General features: G+C 33.7%; 1 protein-coding gene across 2 annotated transcripts; it reads left to right on the top strand.

The window, feature by feature from the left end:
• The first annotated feature begins 6,114 nt into the window (after nucleotides 1-6,114).
• LOC145597421 (uncharacterized) lies at nucleotides 6,115-18,030 on the top strand. Of its 2 annotated transcripts, XM_081653580.1 has the most exons (15): nucleotides 6,115-6,542; nucleotides 8,541-8,631; nucleotides 8,752-8,836; nucleotides 9,076-9,160; nucleotides 11,375-11,444; nucleotides 11,967-12,036; nucleotides 13,319-13,363; nucleotides 14,202-14,247; nucleotides 14,812-15,019; nucleotides 15,147-15,352; nucleotides 15,462-15,536; nucleotides 16,635-16,704; nucleotides 16,838-16,918; nucleotides 17,473-17,552; nucleotides 17,666-18,030. In XM_081653580.1, the coding sequence occupies exons 1-15, from the start codon at nucleotides 6,406-6,408 to the stop codon at nucleotides 17,742-17,744; spliced, it is 1,428 nt and encodes a 475-aa protein (XP_081509706.1). In that variant the 5' UTR covers nucleotides 6,115-6,405; the 3' UTR covers nucleotides 17,745-18,030. The 2 variants fall into 2 exon arrangements, with proteins under 2 accessions (XP_081509706.1, XP_081509707.1); XM_081653581.1 differs by lacking the exon at nucleotides 13,319-13,363 and having other exon boundaries at nucleotides 6,116-6,542.
• The last annotated feature ends 203 nt before the right edge of the window (nucleotides 18,031-18,233 follow it).

The raw sequence follows: 18,233 nt of genomic DNA, 5'->3' as shown, positions 1-18,233 counted from the left end.
AGTAAAAATAAGTTCAGTTCAGTAAAAATAATTTCAGTTCAGCAAAATTAAGGTGAATCAAACAGGGCCTTATTCTCTTCACCTTATTCAAAAAAATTCAAGAAAAAATTATTTAAGCTTAGAAAATATAATTGTATTTTAGTGAAAATACGTTAAGTTCAACAAAAATAAACTAAATTTGGTAAATAAAGTCATTTATTTTATCTCTCTTTTTCTCACATATTTAGGTTGAATAAAAATCTTTGATTATTCATTAAAAGGAAGGTAATTTAAGAGCTTTAAAATTATGGTCTATAATATGAAATGTATATTTAAATTCCAACTAAGAAGTGGTGGAACATGAATAATGAATTTTCTGGCTGTTTTAAATACGCGTTGTTTTAGACGGAGTGTAAAATCGTAACTAGTCTTGAGACCATCTAATACTAATTGATTTTTAGGCCGAACCAAAATTATAACTAAAATGAAAATTTTAGGTGCCTAAAACGATTCTGGCCGTTTTAAATACGCGTCGTTTTAGTTGGAGTATAAAATCGTAACTAGTCTTGAGACCATCTAATATTAATTGATTTTTAGGCCGAACCAAAATTATAACTAAAATGGAAATTTTAGGTTGCCTAAAACGATACGACTTGACCTTGGATTTGGGGCTCAAAATTTTTGCCCTGCCCTAAACAATTTTCAGATTGGGTTAGCTAGCGAGTCAGTTTTGATAAACTCTTTGTTAAGTTAAATATCATATCTAAATTTATTTACAATTTGGAAAAAGGCGCATGATGAAATTTAATGTAAATGTTTATTGCATAAGTTAATCATTTTTATTTTTCCCAACTCTTATTTAAGCTCAAGAAATAATTGACATATACTCAATGAGAAGGGTAAGGACTATGTAATTAGGTTATGTAAAACAGTTAAATATCAACTTAAGAAATTGTTGAAAAATGAATGGAGGTTAGACAAACAATAATCCAAATGAAAGGAGATAATTTTGTTTGGTTAGTATATTGAAAAGAAAGTAATAAGTCATATATAAATTCTCAATTTACGTGCTAAGTGACAAATCAAATTAAAGTATTTAAGCTCAAGAAATAATCATTGTTTACACAATAAAAAGAGGCTTGTTTTTTGGGTGTTTAGAGAGCCACAAGAGCGGGGTGAGAATCGATCCCAAGATTTCTTGGAACAGGGAGGGAAGCTCTAACCCCTTGAGCTATTCCTCACTCTCATAAAAAGAGACTTGTTGATAGCTCTGAAATTAAAATATGCAATGGTCAATAATTATATCTCTCTCTTTCTCACTTATTTAGGTTGAATAAATAATCTTCGTTTCTACATCAAAAAAGAGGGTAAGAGCAACAACTAGCTTGCCATGCCACATAAGCTTTTAAGCTAATTATCATTTCTGCTAGTTTAAACTTCAAAGGCTAACTAATTAAGGGTCAGTTCACATTAACTGAACTGAACTGAATATAGCTGAAATGAATATTTTATGAGAAAAGGAAATTAGGAGCTGAACTGAACTGATTGGAGCTAAACTAAACTGAACTGAAATTAAGCTGAAGTGAACAGGTCCTAACTTAGAGTTGATCAAAACTAGCCCTGCCCGATTTTGGGCGGGTTTTGATCAAGCAGCATTTGTAACACCCCAATAATTCTCCCTTTTGCAAACCACTTACTTTAAATAAAATAGTGGAGAACCATTGACGTGCTACCGCCACGTGTTAAAACGTTAAGGCTTTATCAAAGTATCGCAGCGGAAAAATCAAACTTAAGTCTTTAAAATAACATACTTTAGAAAGCGAATAAGTCAAAGCTTACAAATTGGAACCTTAAAGGCCCTTATTTAAAACCAAACTAATAATCAAAGTCCAAAACATAAACGAAATAGCAAAGCATAAATAAGTTCAACACAAAAATCGAATACTCTCAACCACACCAAACCCTTGACAATGCGTATGTCAAATCCGAACTTCACATCATCAAGATAACCTGTGTGATACTGCTCCCCAATAATACAAGTGTAATAATTGGATCATCACAGGGTCATTGAAAGGCGAAGGCCATGACAAAAAAAAAACACACACACAAAAGCACGCAATCAGCAAATCTGAGTACATACAAGCTACAACGTACAAAACCTAGCATGCTCAATTAATTATAATAAATAAACATACAACACGAATTCATTAATCAAGACTCCACACTTAGACAATTCAATTGACTCAACATACTTACTAATTAATTCCAAATACTTGACTCCTTATATTTAATTAATTAATTTAATTTGGAGTAAGCAATAGACGAGGTTGTCCAATCTACCAAATCATTTTGGTCCCAAATGACCATTTGAAATAAAAGTTTAGTGCGATGCAAAAATGGGCGCGACTCCATTCTCACAAAGTTAGTCTAGGATCCCATCTAACTTTCATTATAAAATAAAATGTAAATACCAAAAGAGAAGAGGACATGTTGATCAAACAAGCCTCGAAAAGCCACGGGCTACCACTGTGTACCCCAACCCATAATTGTCAATACTCTAGAAGTGCACGCTTTCCAGAGTTTTATTGCTCATCCATGTTTCACTTTACGTGATTACAATAGCCGAATCAATCAAGAAGACCATACATAACAATCATACATCAATTCATTTTTAATCTTATTTAGGACAATGGTGATCACAACACAAATTGACCTTTAATTCCATTAAACTTCCAAATTATCCAAATGTGGTTAACAAACCAATCCAATTAAATATGTTTGTATCAACATTTCATACAAACAATTAATCTAATATAATTCCACCTACTTGCATCCATAATTCCATACAAGCATAATTAATTCACCAAAACATGCCTCATAAACAATTTCCATCCAAGTGTTCTCTAATCATGAAACTAAGTTCTTTTCTTTGGTACCTAAACATGATACTACTTACAACGAAGTAGACATGTACGTACCTCGTATAAACAATCCTTTGCGCCACTTTTAATTACTTAAAAGTCTCCTAGAGAAAAATCACTTCTTAGAAAACAACCAATAATCACAAATTAATACTTACAAAATTTCCAGCAATATAATTTACATTAAAAGTCCTTAAAACTTCCTTTAAAACATGTTTTTATGGTTTATTATGCATTAGAAATCCAATAGGAACAAAAGCCCCAAATTAATTGCCCACTAGAACCCTAAAATCCCAATTTGATTAAATTAAACCCTAGGTTTATAAATTATAAAATCTGAAAATATATAACACAATTAAAATCTGAAATTATAGGTTTAAGCTATCAAAAACATGATTTTAATACTAAAAATATAATCTTTGCACTAAGAAATCAAAACCCAAAACTAATTATATGAAGATTAAATAAAAATAAGAAAATAAAGGAGGAGGAAAGGGGGCAGCGATGGTGGGTCGCTGGTGGGTCGCCGGTGGCGGGCGGCGGCAGCAGCAGTTGGCGGCAGTGGAGAGTGAGAAAGTTCTCACGTGAAGGAGGAATAAGGGGAAAAAGAAAGGAAAGAAAAAAAAAGAAAAGGAAAAGAAAGGAAGAAAAAAAAAAGAAAAAGGAAAAAGAAAATAAAGGAAAAATAAAATAAAGAAAATAAAGAGGAGGAAAAATAAGACTAACCTTTTGTGTGGGGAAAAATTTGGATGTATGGGGTATTTATAGGAGAGAGAGTGGTGTAGGGTTAGTTTTAAGATTGGGCCTCATAAAAAAAATAATGGGCCAATTAGATAAATGAAATGGGCTAGCTTTGTTTAATATGTATGACATAAATTGTAGAATGGACAATTAAAAATCATTTTAGAACAAAATCAATTATCAACCCAAAAATAATTTGAAACTTTAAAACTTAAATCTCGGAAAAACACACATAAATATTATAAATAAAATAAAAATTCATTTATAATATTTTTTTTAAATACAGGGGATTACAGCATTTTTCGGCCCGTAATCGGATCGAGCCCAGACCTTCCTAATTTTTTATTTTTTTATTTTTTGGACGGGCTTGGGAATGCATTTTTACGCTATTTTAGTTCATTTTTTTTGGCCCGCCTCGAAAATGGCCCAAAAAGCCCGCACAATTCGACCATTTTGGGCGACTTTGGGATGAAAATTTTGACCCGAAGCTAGGCCCGGCCCGAGACATGGCCGGATTTTTAATGTCGCGGCCCGGTCCGCCTATTGATCTGGTTGAAATTAATTTACTATATAAATGGAACTCACATTCTTAATTAGCTTTTTTATATTGCATTTTATTTATTCTATTTTGGCAAGTTTTTTTGTTGTTTTTTTAGGCAAATTACCTTGACAACCAATCTTATTTTATTTTCTAGAGTAGCTAAGGATTATTTAAAATTGCAAACAACTCTCTAACAACAACAATTGGAGTTGCTTGATCTAAGCTAAGAGTTTTTAAATTATGGTATATAACATGAAATGTATTTTGAATCCAACGAAGAAGTGGCGGAATATGAATGGAGGTACCTTTCACTTCTACTTGTATGATTTAACCTTCTCCTTTGATAACTCAACAAGTCTCTACGTACCATTTTCTACTTGTTATGAAGCATTTTCATATGCATTTTTGCACTTTATATTGTAGATGAACTGTGAGACTTTACGAGTACTTTTACTTCTCCTGGGTACACAAATTACATGATTAATACTCCCTTCTTCATTTTAAAATGATTTTCTCACTTGGAATCTTTTGTGTAACTTAAGGTAAGAAATTTTTTTTTGAAACAAAGTACATTTAGACCATTCAACTACAATAAAAACATCATTTTCTTTTTTGAAATAAAGTATATTGAGACCACTCTATTTTAGAGTAAAGTACACTAAGACCATTTTTTTTTGGATTGAGACCATTAAAATGAGGGTAATATGGGAAAATAATCAGGATAAGTGAGGAATTAAAATAAAGATTGGGAAGATAATTTTGAATTGCATGCGCGGAATGAAAAGTGAGAAGATCATTTTGAAACAAAAGGAGTTTATTTATTCGCTCTGTTTTTTTGTTTGTTCTTGTTGCTTTTTGCACAATTACCAACCATGCAATATGTATTACTCCCTTCGCCTCTTTTTATAGTTCTCGTTTGGACTGTGCATGTTTGCCAATGCAACACTTTGACCATTAATATCGTTAGTTGCTTATCAGTAGAAATATAACTATTGAATATTAATAATCTATTTATTGAGACGAATTAAATAAGACCCAACATGAATATATTATGTCTTATATATTGAGAGTAATTTAGAAGATTCTCTCACATTATGAGTAGTATCAAAATTCTAAATGGGAACTATAAAAGGGGCGGAGGGAGTATAAAAATATGAAAATCTATACTATATGTTAAAAGGCGTTCCTAAACAAGTTTAGACGCCACCCCGTTGCACTTTGCTTATATTCTTACCCCATATGTTTAAGCTATGTGGCAACTCTCTCATTTAAGTCCGATTTTCATTCCATGTTTAAAAATATGATTCTTATAAGATTTGATCCCACAACCCTTAGTTTAAACTATAAGGTGTTAGCCACTTAGCTATTACCATATTACATGGCAATCAATCAATCAAAGCCGACATTTAATAAAAATAAAATATTAATAAAGATTTTATCATAGAAATATTGCAGTAACATGAGGCATCGCCCGAGCCTAAAAACTGTTACTTATTTAAAACTCATTAAGAAGAATTTAAAAAGAACCTACATGATCATTTTTAAACGGAAAAAACATTTGAAAACGGAGGAGCTAATAATGATATTTTTTTTCAAAATTAACATTGTCCATGTCCAAATATTATCTAGACAAAGCAAGTAGGCCAAGATTCAATTGATGACCCTATTTTATAAACATAAAAAATATCATTTGATGATGTTACATATACTGTACTCATTCAATATAGAATTGGATGTCATAATCATAAAATATCAACTAGTACTAATTATTATATCTTCACAAGAGATTTCCATCAATTGATACTCAATTTTCCTTTTCTTTTTAACCAGATTTTATTTATTTATTATTTTCCTAAATTCAATTTGCTTGTTTTTATTTCTATGAATTATTGGGCCACTTTTTAATGAAAGAAGCAACAAACTTTTCAAGATACTTTCAAAATTTAAAAAATAATTAAAAAAAAAATAAAAAAGGATAAATTTTTACAAGAAGGCATAAAATTGTCCGGTTTAATTCATGGTAATCAATTTTCTCAAACATTTGCTCACTCATCAATGGCGCCCACTGTAACTCCTTTCTTTCTCTCTCTAAAAACTTTCAATTTCTCTCTCTAAAACCCACAAATTCCCTTTCCCACATAAAAAAATCCATGCAAAATTCTCAAAAATAAAAACCCCAACTTTTTTTTTCAGTGAATTTTCTGAAATTAAAATAGTGAAAATATGAGAGGAAGAAGGCATGCGATGAGCTGGAGAAAAGTGGCGCAGTCTTCACAAGGGTTGGCTGCGCATGGCTTGCTTTTCACTTTCACCCTTTTGCTTGTTCTCAAGCTTGATCACCCTTCCTCTTTTTCTTGGTGGTTCGTATTTTTTGTTTAATTTTATGTTTTTACCATTTTTATGATATGATAATTGTGAAAGTTTGTATTTTTTTGGGTTTAATGGTTTGCAATAGTATTATTTTTGTATAGACTATGAATTGTGAAATTGTAATTATGCTTTAATTTTTGTGGGGTTTTCTTGTTCAATATGTAATTAAACCAATCATTTTTGTTTGAATTTTGCTTTTTTTTTTTCCTGAATTGGGTATTTTCTGTTGTTTAGAATGCCTTATAGTATGATAAATCCAAATGGGATTTTTGAATTTCCATTAAAGGGTTTGAATTTTTGGTATAAGTTTTATTCAGGTAGCTTTTGTATGATGTCATACTTGTCAAGTTGTCAAAGAATTTTGTGGGTCTGCAGAAAGTTGATAACTTGAAACAAAATTATGTTTGAATTTTGCCAAATTTAGAGAATCCTTAATTATGAGACAAGGAATTGTTTTCTATTGTTGTGGACAGAAGTCTTAGAGTTGACCACAGCTTTTGTTTTCCTTTCCTTATAATTAAACTATGTTGGGACTTGGGATGGTGAATAAGGGAGGGTGCTAACGGTGGCCAAGTTTTTCTTTAGTTGATGTTAAATCTTTCTTGGCATCACTTATTTTGTGTGGTCGATTGGTCGAACATTGAAGACGGGTTACATAATATTGAAATGAAAAAAATGTTTGAGGATTGAGTATTAATTGTTTATTTGAATGAATTCCTTGCATGAATGAATGTATTGCTTATACATTTTTAAGAAGGGAAGATTGAAACGTTGTCCAAATGATTTTTCTAGTAATTGAAATAGGGGAGTCAATTGGTTGTGAATTTCTAGATAGGCAACAAACAAGTAGCTCAATCTCCTCGGATATAACATTTTTTCATCAGTGAAGTACTATTATGGTTTGCACTTTTGAATCGTGTGTTTGGCTTCAAAAGCAGGATAGAGGTATCATGGATTCATGGGGTACATACTAGATAAATCTAATGTTGGAGGTTTAGTCTTCACTGTCATAACTAAATTAGGAGAAAAGCCAAAGAATCTCTTATCAGAGGTTAGGTAGGTTACAGAAACCTCTTTAGGTGGTCTATATAGTTTTTGAGACCGTCAAATACATACAAGATAAAACTAAATCAAGCTTTGATGCTCCTCTGTAAAGAAATTAGATTTCGGTTGCATTAACGCATTGCTACTGCATTGTAAAGGTTTAGAGTGCACTGCAATTGTGAGTTGTGATATTAGGCTGCAACAGCTGTAAATCATCTGTAATTTTAAAAGCAGTTCCGCAACTGTTATTTCCGAAGGTCTGCATCTGAACTATAAAACTTGTAGTAAAGATTTTGCACTATCATAGACTCATAGTATGGTAAGCAATCAATGATAAAGAGAGAGAGAAAAAAAAAAAAAAAGGAAGAGAAATAGGCGTTTGGCCTACCTCACTAGTATAAGGAAATAACTCAAGTTGTACTCATTGGTCAAAATCGCAATGCATGCTGCATGTAAGAGTGCTACTTTTGCTTTTGTTGATTTTGGCAATGATGAGATTCTAGCTCTCATGACCTTAGGTCTTATTGAGACCAAATCACTTAGTTTGGATATTAAAGGCACTTTAATAGTGTAGATAATTAAGGCAGAAGACATCAGTGGTGGTGGAGTCACATAAGGTAGGCTAACAGCGTGTCATATCATTTGAGCTGAAAATTGTTTATACATGGTTTTCTTCTATTTATTATGAGGTATTAGGACTTTGTAAGGATGTCATATGGTTTGAATCAAGGGCACCCTTTTGCCTATGACTTTTGTGGTGGTAGGGTTGTATTCCTTGCAAATTTCCTGTGAACCTTGCCCTTTTGTGAGTAACATTGACTTAGGATTTACAGGGAGAGGAAAGTGATGTCAATTTTATCTTTGTTCTTTTAAGTTACTTCATTCATAGACTTAGCTGCATTTATGTGTTTGTGGATTCTCAATATGTGAGCATTATGTTGCAGGACTGTCTTTTTGCCCATATGGCTGTTTCATGCTGTTGTTGCTCGTGGAAGGTTCTCTTTACCTGCCCCTTCAGTTCCACATGATCGTCATGTATATAATAACTCCCAATTCTCTAGATTCAAATACTTTGAAAAGCTGCTGGCGCTTTCTTTTTCTATAAAATTTGCTGCTTATGTTAACGTAAAGCTAATGTATGTCTTCCGATAACAGTGGGCACCTTGTCATGCTGTTGTGGCTGCACCATTGATCATTGCATTTGAATTGCTCCTATGCGTATATCTTGAGAGCCTTTCTGGTACGTTTTGTTAGCATCAATTATGCTGTGTCTTTTCATTTTGATTATTTGTTTTAACGGAAGGAGGTTTATAGCATGACATATCGTACGTAGGTGTTACTGTGTAGGCAGTTAGTTTGATTTTTTTCTTCTTTTTTTATTAGATTGCAGTTATCACTGATGGTTGGTAATCAGTATTTACACTATTTAGTACCTTAACTAAAAATTTTGCTGTAACTCTTATGTTGACTCTGTGACAGTTAATGGTGCTGCCGCTGTGAGCCTGAAGATTGTTTTCTTTCCTTTGTTGGCTTTTGAAACAATTATTCTAATTGACAATTTCAGGTATTGACTCTAAAATCTGAGAATTTGGCATAATCCCTACCTTTTAAAAAGTATGAAAAAACACTTATGAATAGTGTAAGGACATTTATATGTTTGTTTACCTATATGCCCCTATTAATATGATGTTAATTGTATCTAAGTTTTTCCTTGTGTGATTAACTCTTATGAATAGACAATTAAACCCGCTAAAATGTTTATTTATTTACTTGCTCTCATGAATGTTGATTGCGCTTTTTTGGAACTCTTAAGAACAGTGTGCGGACATTTATACCCCTAAAAAATATTTGTTTACATATTTTTTCCCTCATTAATGTTGTCAACACGGAAGGGGTTAGGAAGGATATAAAGTATATGGATTTGCATGAGGATGAGACATTTGATTGTAAGGGATGGAGAAGGAAGATTAATGTCGATGACTACACGGAATAATCACTTTTGAGTCATGTAGTCGACCCCACTTATGGGATTAAGGCTTTGATTGATTGATTAATGTTGTCAACAACTGAAAGGGCTCTCTAAACATGGCTAGCTATGGTGCAAGCAATCAAGTATCGCACGCGTTAGCCTACCTAGTGTTAGAAGTTTTACATGTCGCCACTTCTGGTATCTAAATACTTTAAGTGTGATTTTTGAATTTTTCTAAATCACTTATTATTCTAGATCATGTCTTTTTCAACTATATTAAGCCCATCTAAGCAAAATCTATGTTGGCGGAATCAGTTATCATGTTTGAAAATAATTTCTTATTGCTGATGAGGGGTATCACTATGTAAGGGATCTGTTTCAAGGGACTTGTCAACTACAAGAAGCAAGTTCTCCTGCATATAATTCAAGAACCAGGAATAGTTGACCATAGAATATAGATTTTTGTTGCCAAGTCATGGGTTGTGTGTAGCAGCTTTTATGGAAGAGTTGGGAAGAATTCGTTATAGCAGTTTAACATAGCTTCTACTTAGATCTCGATGTGAAAATGGTATTTGAATTGTTTATGTATTAATGTCGCTATCAAACACCTTTGGAGAAAGGAGTATGGGACTTAGATAGTTAAATTAGGATTCAAGTAGATGTGGTGATGAATATACAACTATACAAGCATATAGGAGAAGTTTATGACTTGTTGGTTGCTTAGTGGGAGGAGGCTTGAGTATATTTAATTGGCTATGAAAAAAAAAGCTTCCAATAATAGTTATGGATTTGTGTGTAATTTTGTGAGAAGAAAAAAATCATGTCAATATCCATGGCAATGCAACTCAAATGTGGTTTTCTTTTTGAAATTTTGTCACCCCTCGTGATTCTATTAATCGTGGTATTGACTGAGAATCGAAATTTGTGAAGACGAATATTTAATTTGACATGGAATTGTATTCCCATGGACTTTGGCACGAGGATTTTCTTGCAAAGTTACACAAACTTATTACCATTACTATCTTTTATAACTAGCAGATGTGGTTTTGTTATCCCTCCTGAGGATGACTGAGTGTCCATCCACCAGGGTGTAAAATTACACAAACCCAGTACCTCTGTTGAAACTTTGGCTTTGGTTGGCCTGATGGGTAGGGAAGAAGGTGGGATGATAGATGTTTGCAATCTAACTTCAATAATTGCAGAGATGTTTTCTTAAAACTATTGATTGGATGAAGATTCTGAAACGTCTTCTCCTTATTCCAACTGATGTATGTTGCTGGCTGAGATACCACTCAACGTTGTGGCATATACGTCTGTTGCCTTCAACAATATTATGTGCCAGTTGCCTTCAAACTAAACACTGATTACCTTGAGTTGATTCATAGTGCCTCATACTTAATTTTGATATTGTATCTACTTTGAGTCTTTGACTGTTACTCCCATTCCTGGAAAAAGATGAAAAAAAAAATATTGATTATGATGTCGATTCAATTGTTTCTGGAGCTGACTTTTTCTTACCTTGGTCTCTAAGAAGTCGTTCTAACTTCCCTAAGATGCAGCTAATTGATTTATTTCTGTGCTTATGATAGAAAGCTTAAAATAATTACTTGCCTTTATTGGATTGTGGTGCATTTTCTATTCTTTTTGTTTAATCTCTACATCTTGAATAAGAATCAGTAAATACCAATTAAAAATTTGGCTAATGTTTATAGAGAGTCTGCTTGCTCCTTATGCTTATGTACTTTTGTTGTTGACTATTCCACATCCCATCTGTTGCATTATATCTGAGATGTGAAAGGATTTTTACAGAATGTGCAGGGCTTTAATGCCAGTAGATGACGAAAGCTTAAATGACGATGCAATATGGGAGACACTTCCAGTAAGTTTTGTTCTCTCTGTACCAAATTTTCAACATCTCCTTTGGGCGATGGACATTTAATCTTTTAATGTAGCTATTGTTCGACAAGCTTTCTAACTTGCTCTTTATGCCAAAGAAACTAATTATGGGACATCCTGAACAAAACATTTGAACAATATCTGGGAATGGCAAAAACATAGTTGTTACTAGAACATTAGTAAGCAAAATATTGGGAAATCTTAGACGAAAATCCCAACTAAATACTTGGAACAAAGATAGTAATAGACATCAGTTTAAAATTTTGGAACGATTTGTTAACACCAGTATACTGTGATCAACTGATCATAACCCAATTTTAGTTGATCTAAATTGAATTGGTGGTCTTACAAGTGATTCAATTTCTCCTCACCATGAGATAGGATTTGCTGTATATAGCTTTAATTCTAATGATTTTTCAAGTGATATTGATTGATGAAATCTATCAGATCCTTTTTCTTAGCTTCTTAGTTGCTTAACGGTTCTACCTTAATATTTTGTGTGCAGCATTTCTGGGTCGCTATCTCCATGGTTTTCTTTCTTGCTGCAACATTTTTCACTGCCTTAAAAATATCTGGTACAATCTTTCTCCCTGCCCTTTTCTTAATATTCTCTAACTGAAATTCATATGAACTAAAAACATTGTAGTTACTACTTTACCTAGACTATCTTTTTGCTTGTACATCTAGGCTTTTCTGAAAATTTCCGTAGCTTTCCAAAAGCAATAAATTATGAGATGAAATCTCCTGGTTTGGGGAATGCAATAAGTTATATACATAAAAATATATATATGGGGAATGCAAAAGTAATAAATTATGCCATGCTTAGAATGAAGGGAATCATTCGAGGGATGATAGACTATTAGCCAATAGGGCCTTCAATGATGAAGTGGTGCTTGAAGGACAAGGCAGTAATGGGGGTAAATCAATTACCCTGGGGTAGGGGTTGGTAATTATTGCCCTCATTTTTTTGTAATATATACTACCTTGCCTCCTTCCTAATTATCTCTTCCACCAAATACTTGCAACCATCACCTTCTACACCCTTCCACAACGTATTACTCAATTCTTATTACACCGTTGATTAATTTCCTCCATTCCAATCATACCGTTTATAAATGTAAAGTTAAGGTAGAAGGGAAGAGTCAAGTTGGTGTACTTGATTCTGTCTTTGACTTGATAGTTGCTGTTCAATTGATATCAATGTCTTTTTTAATTTTGACTCTGATGTTATTCGAATTTTATCAATTAGTGCACTTGGTTTTTGGTTCTAGTACAAGCTCGAAGCCTAGTCTTTTTAGAAACATTTGACGTAACATGCAATTTAAGCACCTTGTTTGCTACCTTTATCTTTTTTAGTGTATAAGTTGGCTTGAACATGACTAGGGGGGTTGTTAACGAGTTGAACCGAGATCGAACCTAGAAAATTGAGCACAACTCGAGGTTTACGAGGCTGACCTTGCCTCGAAGATGGGTTTGAAGCTCATATACTCGATTTAGTGCTTGAGGCCTAACTGCCATTGTATATAAAATTTGCTGGTTTATTGTAGCACTCAAGGCCCAAATGTATATAGTTAATTTTATGGTAAATCTTATTTATAATATAAATAAAATTGACTAATTGAGTTTGTTCACAAGCTTTTAAGCCGAGTATAGAACTATAGATCAAGCTTGCCTCATTAACATCTCGAGTAGAGCCAGCTCAAACTGAAACATTACCAAAGCCAAACCTCTTGTAGTCACGAACAGGCTGGACTCCTTGATATCTTATAGAACTGCGTTACCTTGTACTACTTTTACCATTGTTTTTGGACAAGCCATTCAGCCTATTTTGTTATTAACAGCATGTCTGGTTGACAGGATTTGATGAGAAAGGAAATCAAGTAAAAGATAAAAAGAGCCCAGGTTTGCTTTTAATCTATGCATAGAATTTGAAAATAAAGGAGATAAGAAGGTTTCTTATTAAGACTTATTCTGCCTGCCCTCCAAATCAACAAATTTTGAACAGAAAGAAAGCTAATAAATATATTTCCCTTTCATTTCTTTTAAATTAGCTTAGAGACAAATAATGTCTCTCAATTATACATTGCTAGTTTCCTCCTTTATATATTTTTTTCTTCACCTCTCATCCCATTCGTATTTGTGCCTTCCTTTTCTATTACCTAAGACATGATATCTTGCATTTATCCATGTCAATTATATATAGAAGTGACAAAAAATTATCTTTGACTGAACAAAACTAGGCTAGGTTGTGTTGCTTGGCAGACTTGCTGTGACTATTAGGTAATTTTTAAAGGATTGGAAAGAAATATAATCATTTGGACAAAATGCATTTGAGATTTTCTTTGGTAAACTGTAATTTACTGCAAGGAATTATTTTTTTATGTAGTTTGTGGTGGAGTTGAATTGTCTTTGTTGTCTAGATAGTAACTGTTGGACAGATTGCAGATTTTTATGGCATGCCTTTCTCATCACTCTTTCTAGTTTCATAACGGTATTTTCTTCCATGTTACAAATTTTTTTGCTTGCTCACCACTTGTCTAAGTTATGAATTTCCACGGGGACATTTATGTGCAATTACTGTATGAATCAAATGTTGTCCTGCTTGAAAATATTTACTCAATTTGCTTTCCAGTTTCAATAATGTAATGAGTCTTTTGATTTCCGATTGCTGTATGAATTACTTAGTTTCTCATCTTTATGTCTTAATATCTCTTAATTCTTTCAAATCAAATTCTTGCAGGTGACATTGGTTCACTGGGATGGTGGGACTTATTTATCAATTTTGGGTAATGTTTTTGAATGAGCCAAACCCTTTCCCCTTTATCATTGAAAGCTCTAACTAGATGTTATTAAAGTTGGCCCTGTCCAGTTTTGGGTAAGGTTCTTGCCAAGGGTTTCCTGTCTGACCTGATGCTGTTATTATTGAGCATCTAACCCAGTGTATAGGAAAGTGTGCCTAGGTGCTGAGGTGCAAGTGCAAGGCAACCTGGGCCATGCACCTTCTATTGGCTAGGTGGGGCGCTTTGATGATCACTGAGGTGCAGCTGGAAGCAAAAAACTTTTTTTTTTTTTTTTGTTTACTTTTTTTCAAGTCCGCCTCAGTGAGGCGTACTGAAAATACTTATCACCTTGGCGTGCCTTGAGCCTTATACATTGTTCTAGCCTTTGAAACCATTGGGGGGGGGGGGGTCTTGGCCCATCCTGATGCATCAAATCATTTATTAGATTGGTGGCCCAGCCTGGATTTAACAGTTTAATTACCTCCACTATTCTTTCTACAAAAAAATTTCTATGATGATGAATTTTGGTTTCTCATTTTGTTATTTATGTTGTTACTTTATTTTGTGCAGTATTGCAGAGTGTTTTGCCTTTCTTGTTTGTACAAAATGGTCCAATCCTATGATACATAGGAATTCATGCCCCACGGAGAATACTGCATCTGTATGCCCAGATCTGGATCAAAACCAGGAGAGCCTGTGTGGTTTGCCCGATATTGGTGGCCATTTTATGAAAATACCAATTATTGCTTTCCAAGTCCTCCTTTGCATGCGCTTAGAGGTAAACTTCTTTATGAGTTGTTGTCTTTCTTGCTTGTGTAATGAAATAAACAACCTACCAATTTTTGGCACCTTGGCTTACGTATTAAACAATGTAATTTATTTATTTTTTTATTTTAAATTTGCAGGGAACTCCTAGTGGTGCTAAAAAGATCCCTTTTCCAGTTCTTTTTTCTCCGTTGCTCCTTTTACAAGGTGTTGGGGTTTTATTTGCTATGTCAAGACTGGTAGAGAAAATCTATCTCTTGCTGCGTAATGATGCTGTGCAAGGGCCATATTTTTATTTGTCTGCAAAACTTGGTGATTGTCTTGCATTTATGCATCATGGCTCAAGGTGATGATAACTCTAATATAGTGCTCATTGCATCTGGTTACTAAACAATCATGCTAATCTGGAAAATGATCTTTAATCTCTTTCTGCCATTTTGGTTGTTGTAAAATAGGCTAATTGGCTGGTGGTCCATTGATGAGGGAAGTCATGAAGAACGGGCAAAACTTTTGCTTGAAGGGGACTCTGGGTTAGTACTCCTCCAATATATTTATGCAATGTGCTATTACTTACCACTTGTTTGTGTTATACACTCCATTTATCCTAACATATTGGACAGTTACACAGTCCTACTACTTCAGGATGTCTGGAAAAAAAAAAAAAATCTATTTTTTAGAAGGCAATGCATAATGTATCATGCTTGTAATTTCAAGAGTACCCCAATTAGTAGATCTTAATTTTCCTTATCCGAAGTTTCAAATTGGCTTGAGTGAGTGTGCTGGATGTGGCGCATAAGACCTAAAACAGATTTTTTGCATTAATGTGTTGATTGGAAGGTGGCAATGTAGCATTCTGCTAGTAGAATCCGGGCTTTGGGCTAGTTTGGGCTAGTGGGATGGTTGAGCCACCTGGAAGATCTCAAAGCATGAAGTTGAAGGCCTAGGGCCAAGCGGTGTGCGTTCTAGGCTTTTTTATGTGATAATGAAGGGAAATGGATAGTTCTAAGGGTATTGTTTAATTTAATTGGATGGTTAATGTAACTATTGTTTCCATATGGTGTAGTCTTCAATCAATAGGTTGCCATATGAGATCATGTCACTTTATTTTAAACATAAACTCGAAAGGAGCATCTGGGACTTGATTGGAGCTACTTCCAAAAATTTATGTTGATGCTTTCCCTTGATTGAAGTACCCAAGTCTCACATTGCTCCTGTAACTAAATAACCTTCGCATCCAATCTTTAGGCTGAATTTTTGAAGTCTCTTACTTTCCATTTAAGTTGATTTTTAATCGCTTTTCTTTTTGTGAAGAATATTAACAAGGCTGCTGCCGCTGTCCACAGGCATCAGAGGTTTGCTACAATAGCTAGTTGCTACATTACTAAATATATCTTCTGTATCAAATCCTCCATTCCATAGTAGATATATTGGTGTATTGCCTTTTGTTTGGGAGAGGGTGGGGATTTGATTGCAAACAATGCCCTTAGACTTGCGGATAAAGTCAAAAGGCCATTATTAATAAACTATAGCAGAATATATAAAGATCAGTTGTTGTGAGAATTTTTTTTATAAAAAAAGTTTATTAGCTCTTCAATCAATCTTCTATTTCTGTTGTTTTTTTAATTCAGGTACAATACCTTCTGCCAATTTCCACCCGAGATTGTAAAAAAAATGCCAAAGAAGGACTTGGCCGAGGAGGTGAGTTTTCTTTTAGAAATGGACTAGCCATTTAATCTCTTAACTTTTGAGAAAACTGTTCAGGATTTATGACTTGATTTTATTACTTCAATTGAACTCGGTTATAATCTGGAATTCTGTTATCTGTATTCAGGTTTGGAAACTGCAGGCAGCTCTTGTTCAGCAGACTGAAATAACCAAAAATAGCCAACAAGAGTATGAAAGATTACAAAATGTATGATTCTCAAGCTTATATGAGCCGTCTTTATACATGCATGATACGTTTGTGCTTTTATATCTATTTCATAGAATATCAATTAATGGGTCATGTTCATTCCTATTATTGATCCTTGTTTGCTTGCATATTAAGTGCTTTGGTTTGAATGCTTGACATAGATGTCTTTGATACTTGTAGCTGTCATTTGAGATTAGTCAAGGTTGATGATATCATGGCCTGTGGACCAGGATGCGTGTGATACTGTGATAAACTGACCCATACTCGGAAGTCAAATGACCCTAATTTGACCCGACCCTGCTCGAAAAATAATGCTACGTAATATTTGATTAAATTAATATACTAGCTAATTGACTGAAAGCCTGAATTTTACCAAACTTAAATGATCCCAAAACAAATCCAATCCAAACAATCCATATGCCACCTTTATATGAGACTGTGTACCCTATCATGTTTACTGATGTTGATTTTGCATTTCGTACAACCATTATATACTTATCTGGTTTATTTGATTTCTCCTCAGCATTGACACCATTGTTTTTTGTTTGAATCAGGACAAAGTTCTCTGCCGAATATGCTTTGAGGGAGATATTAGTATTGTTCTGCTCCCCTGTAGGCATCGGATCCTCTGCAGGTGTATATTCTTTGCTTACGCCATGTTCTTGCTCTTTTTTTTTTTTTTTTTTTGCTCAAATCTTTCATTCATTGTATTGATTTCTTCTCGTTCCCCTCTTTTTCCTGGTGCAGTGTCTGCAGCGACAAGTGCAAAAGATGTCCAGTTTGCAGAGTCATTGTTGACGACAGATTAGTTGTATATGATGTATAGATGCAGCTTGCTATTGACGCTTTATCTATGACAAATTTGACATGTTTTAGGCAAAGAAGAAGATAGTCTTTTTCTATTCTATTTTAATTTTTCAATCTTTCATATTAGTGACTATATAATATGTCATTAAGTTAAATTAGAGCAGCCTGTTGTAAGTGTTTTATACTCAGTGTTTTGCTTTCATTGATGTAAATATAACGGTAGCGAGGAATAACAAGTTATTCACTGATCTTAAAGCTCTTTAAGGTTAATGTTAATACAACTAGGAGGATGTAATTTCATCAAATGCTATTTGTTATATGATGGTTTAAAGAGGCGCTGTCAGAAATTACACAAGCACAAGCACCTCATTAGGTACTTGTTCAACCTCTATTAAAAAAAAGGTACTTCAATCCAAACTCCAGCACTACTTTTCCTCCTAACATGAGAGAAGTATAGGTAATAGAGGATGAGATAGCAAGAATATGTTGAACCATAAAGCCAAAGGTC

Source organism: Chenopodium album, chromosome 20 (assembly GCF_948465745.1).
Source record: "Chenopodium album chromosome 20, dcCheAlbu1.1, whole genome shotgun sequence".
NCBI classification, from domain to species: domain Eukaryota; kingdom Viridiplantae; phylum Streptophyta; class Magnoliopsida; order Caryophyllales; family Amaranthaceae; genus Chenopodium; species Chenopodium album.
The sequence above is the reverse complement of the archived record's forward strand: the minus strand, read 5'-3'. Positions and strand labels throughout refer to the sequence as shown.

What these genes read in the sequence shown, in the direction of transcription:
- LOC145597421 (XM_081653580.1), top strand. Translation starts at nt 6,406, where the DNA reads ATGAGAGGAAGAAGGCATGCGATGAGCTGGAGAAAAGTGGCGCAGTCT. An exon ending in AAAAGATAAAAAGAGCCCAG is followed by an intron (nt 13,364 to 14,201) that starts GTTTGCTTTTAA and finishes AAATTCTTGCAG; the next exon opens with GTGACATTGGTTCACTGGGA. An exon ending in AGAAGGACTTGGCCGAGGAG is followed by an intron (nt 16,705 to 16,837) that starts GTGAGTTTTCTT and finishes ATCTGTATTCAG; the next exon opens with GTTTGGAAACTGCAGGCAGC.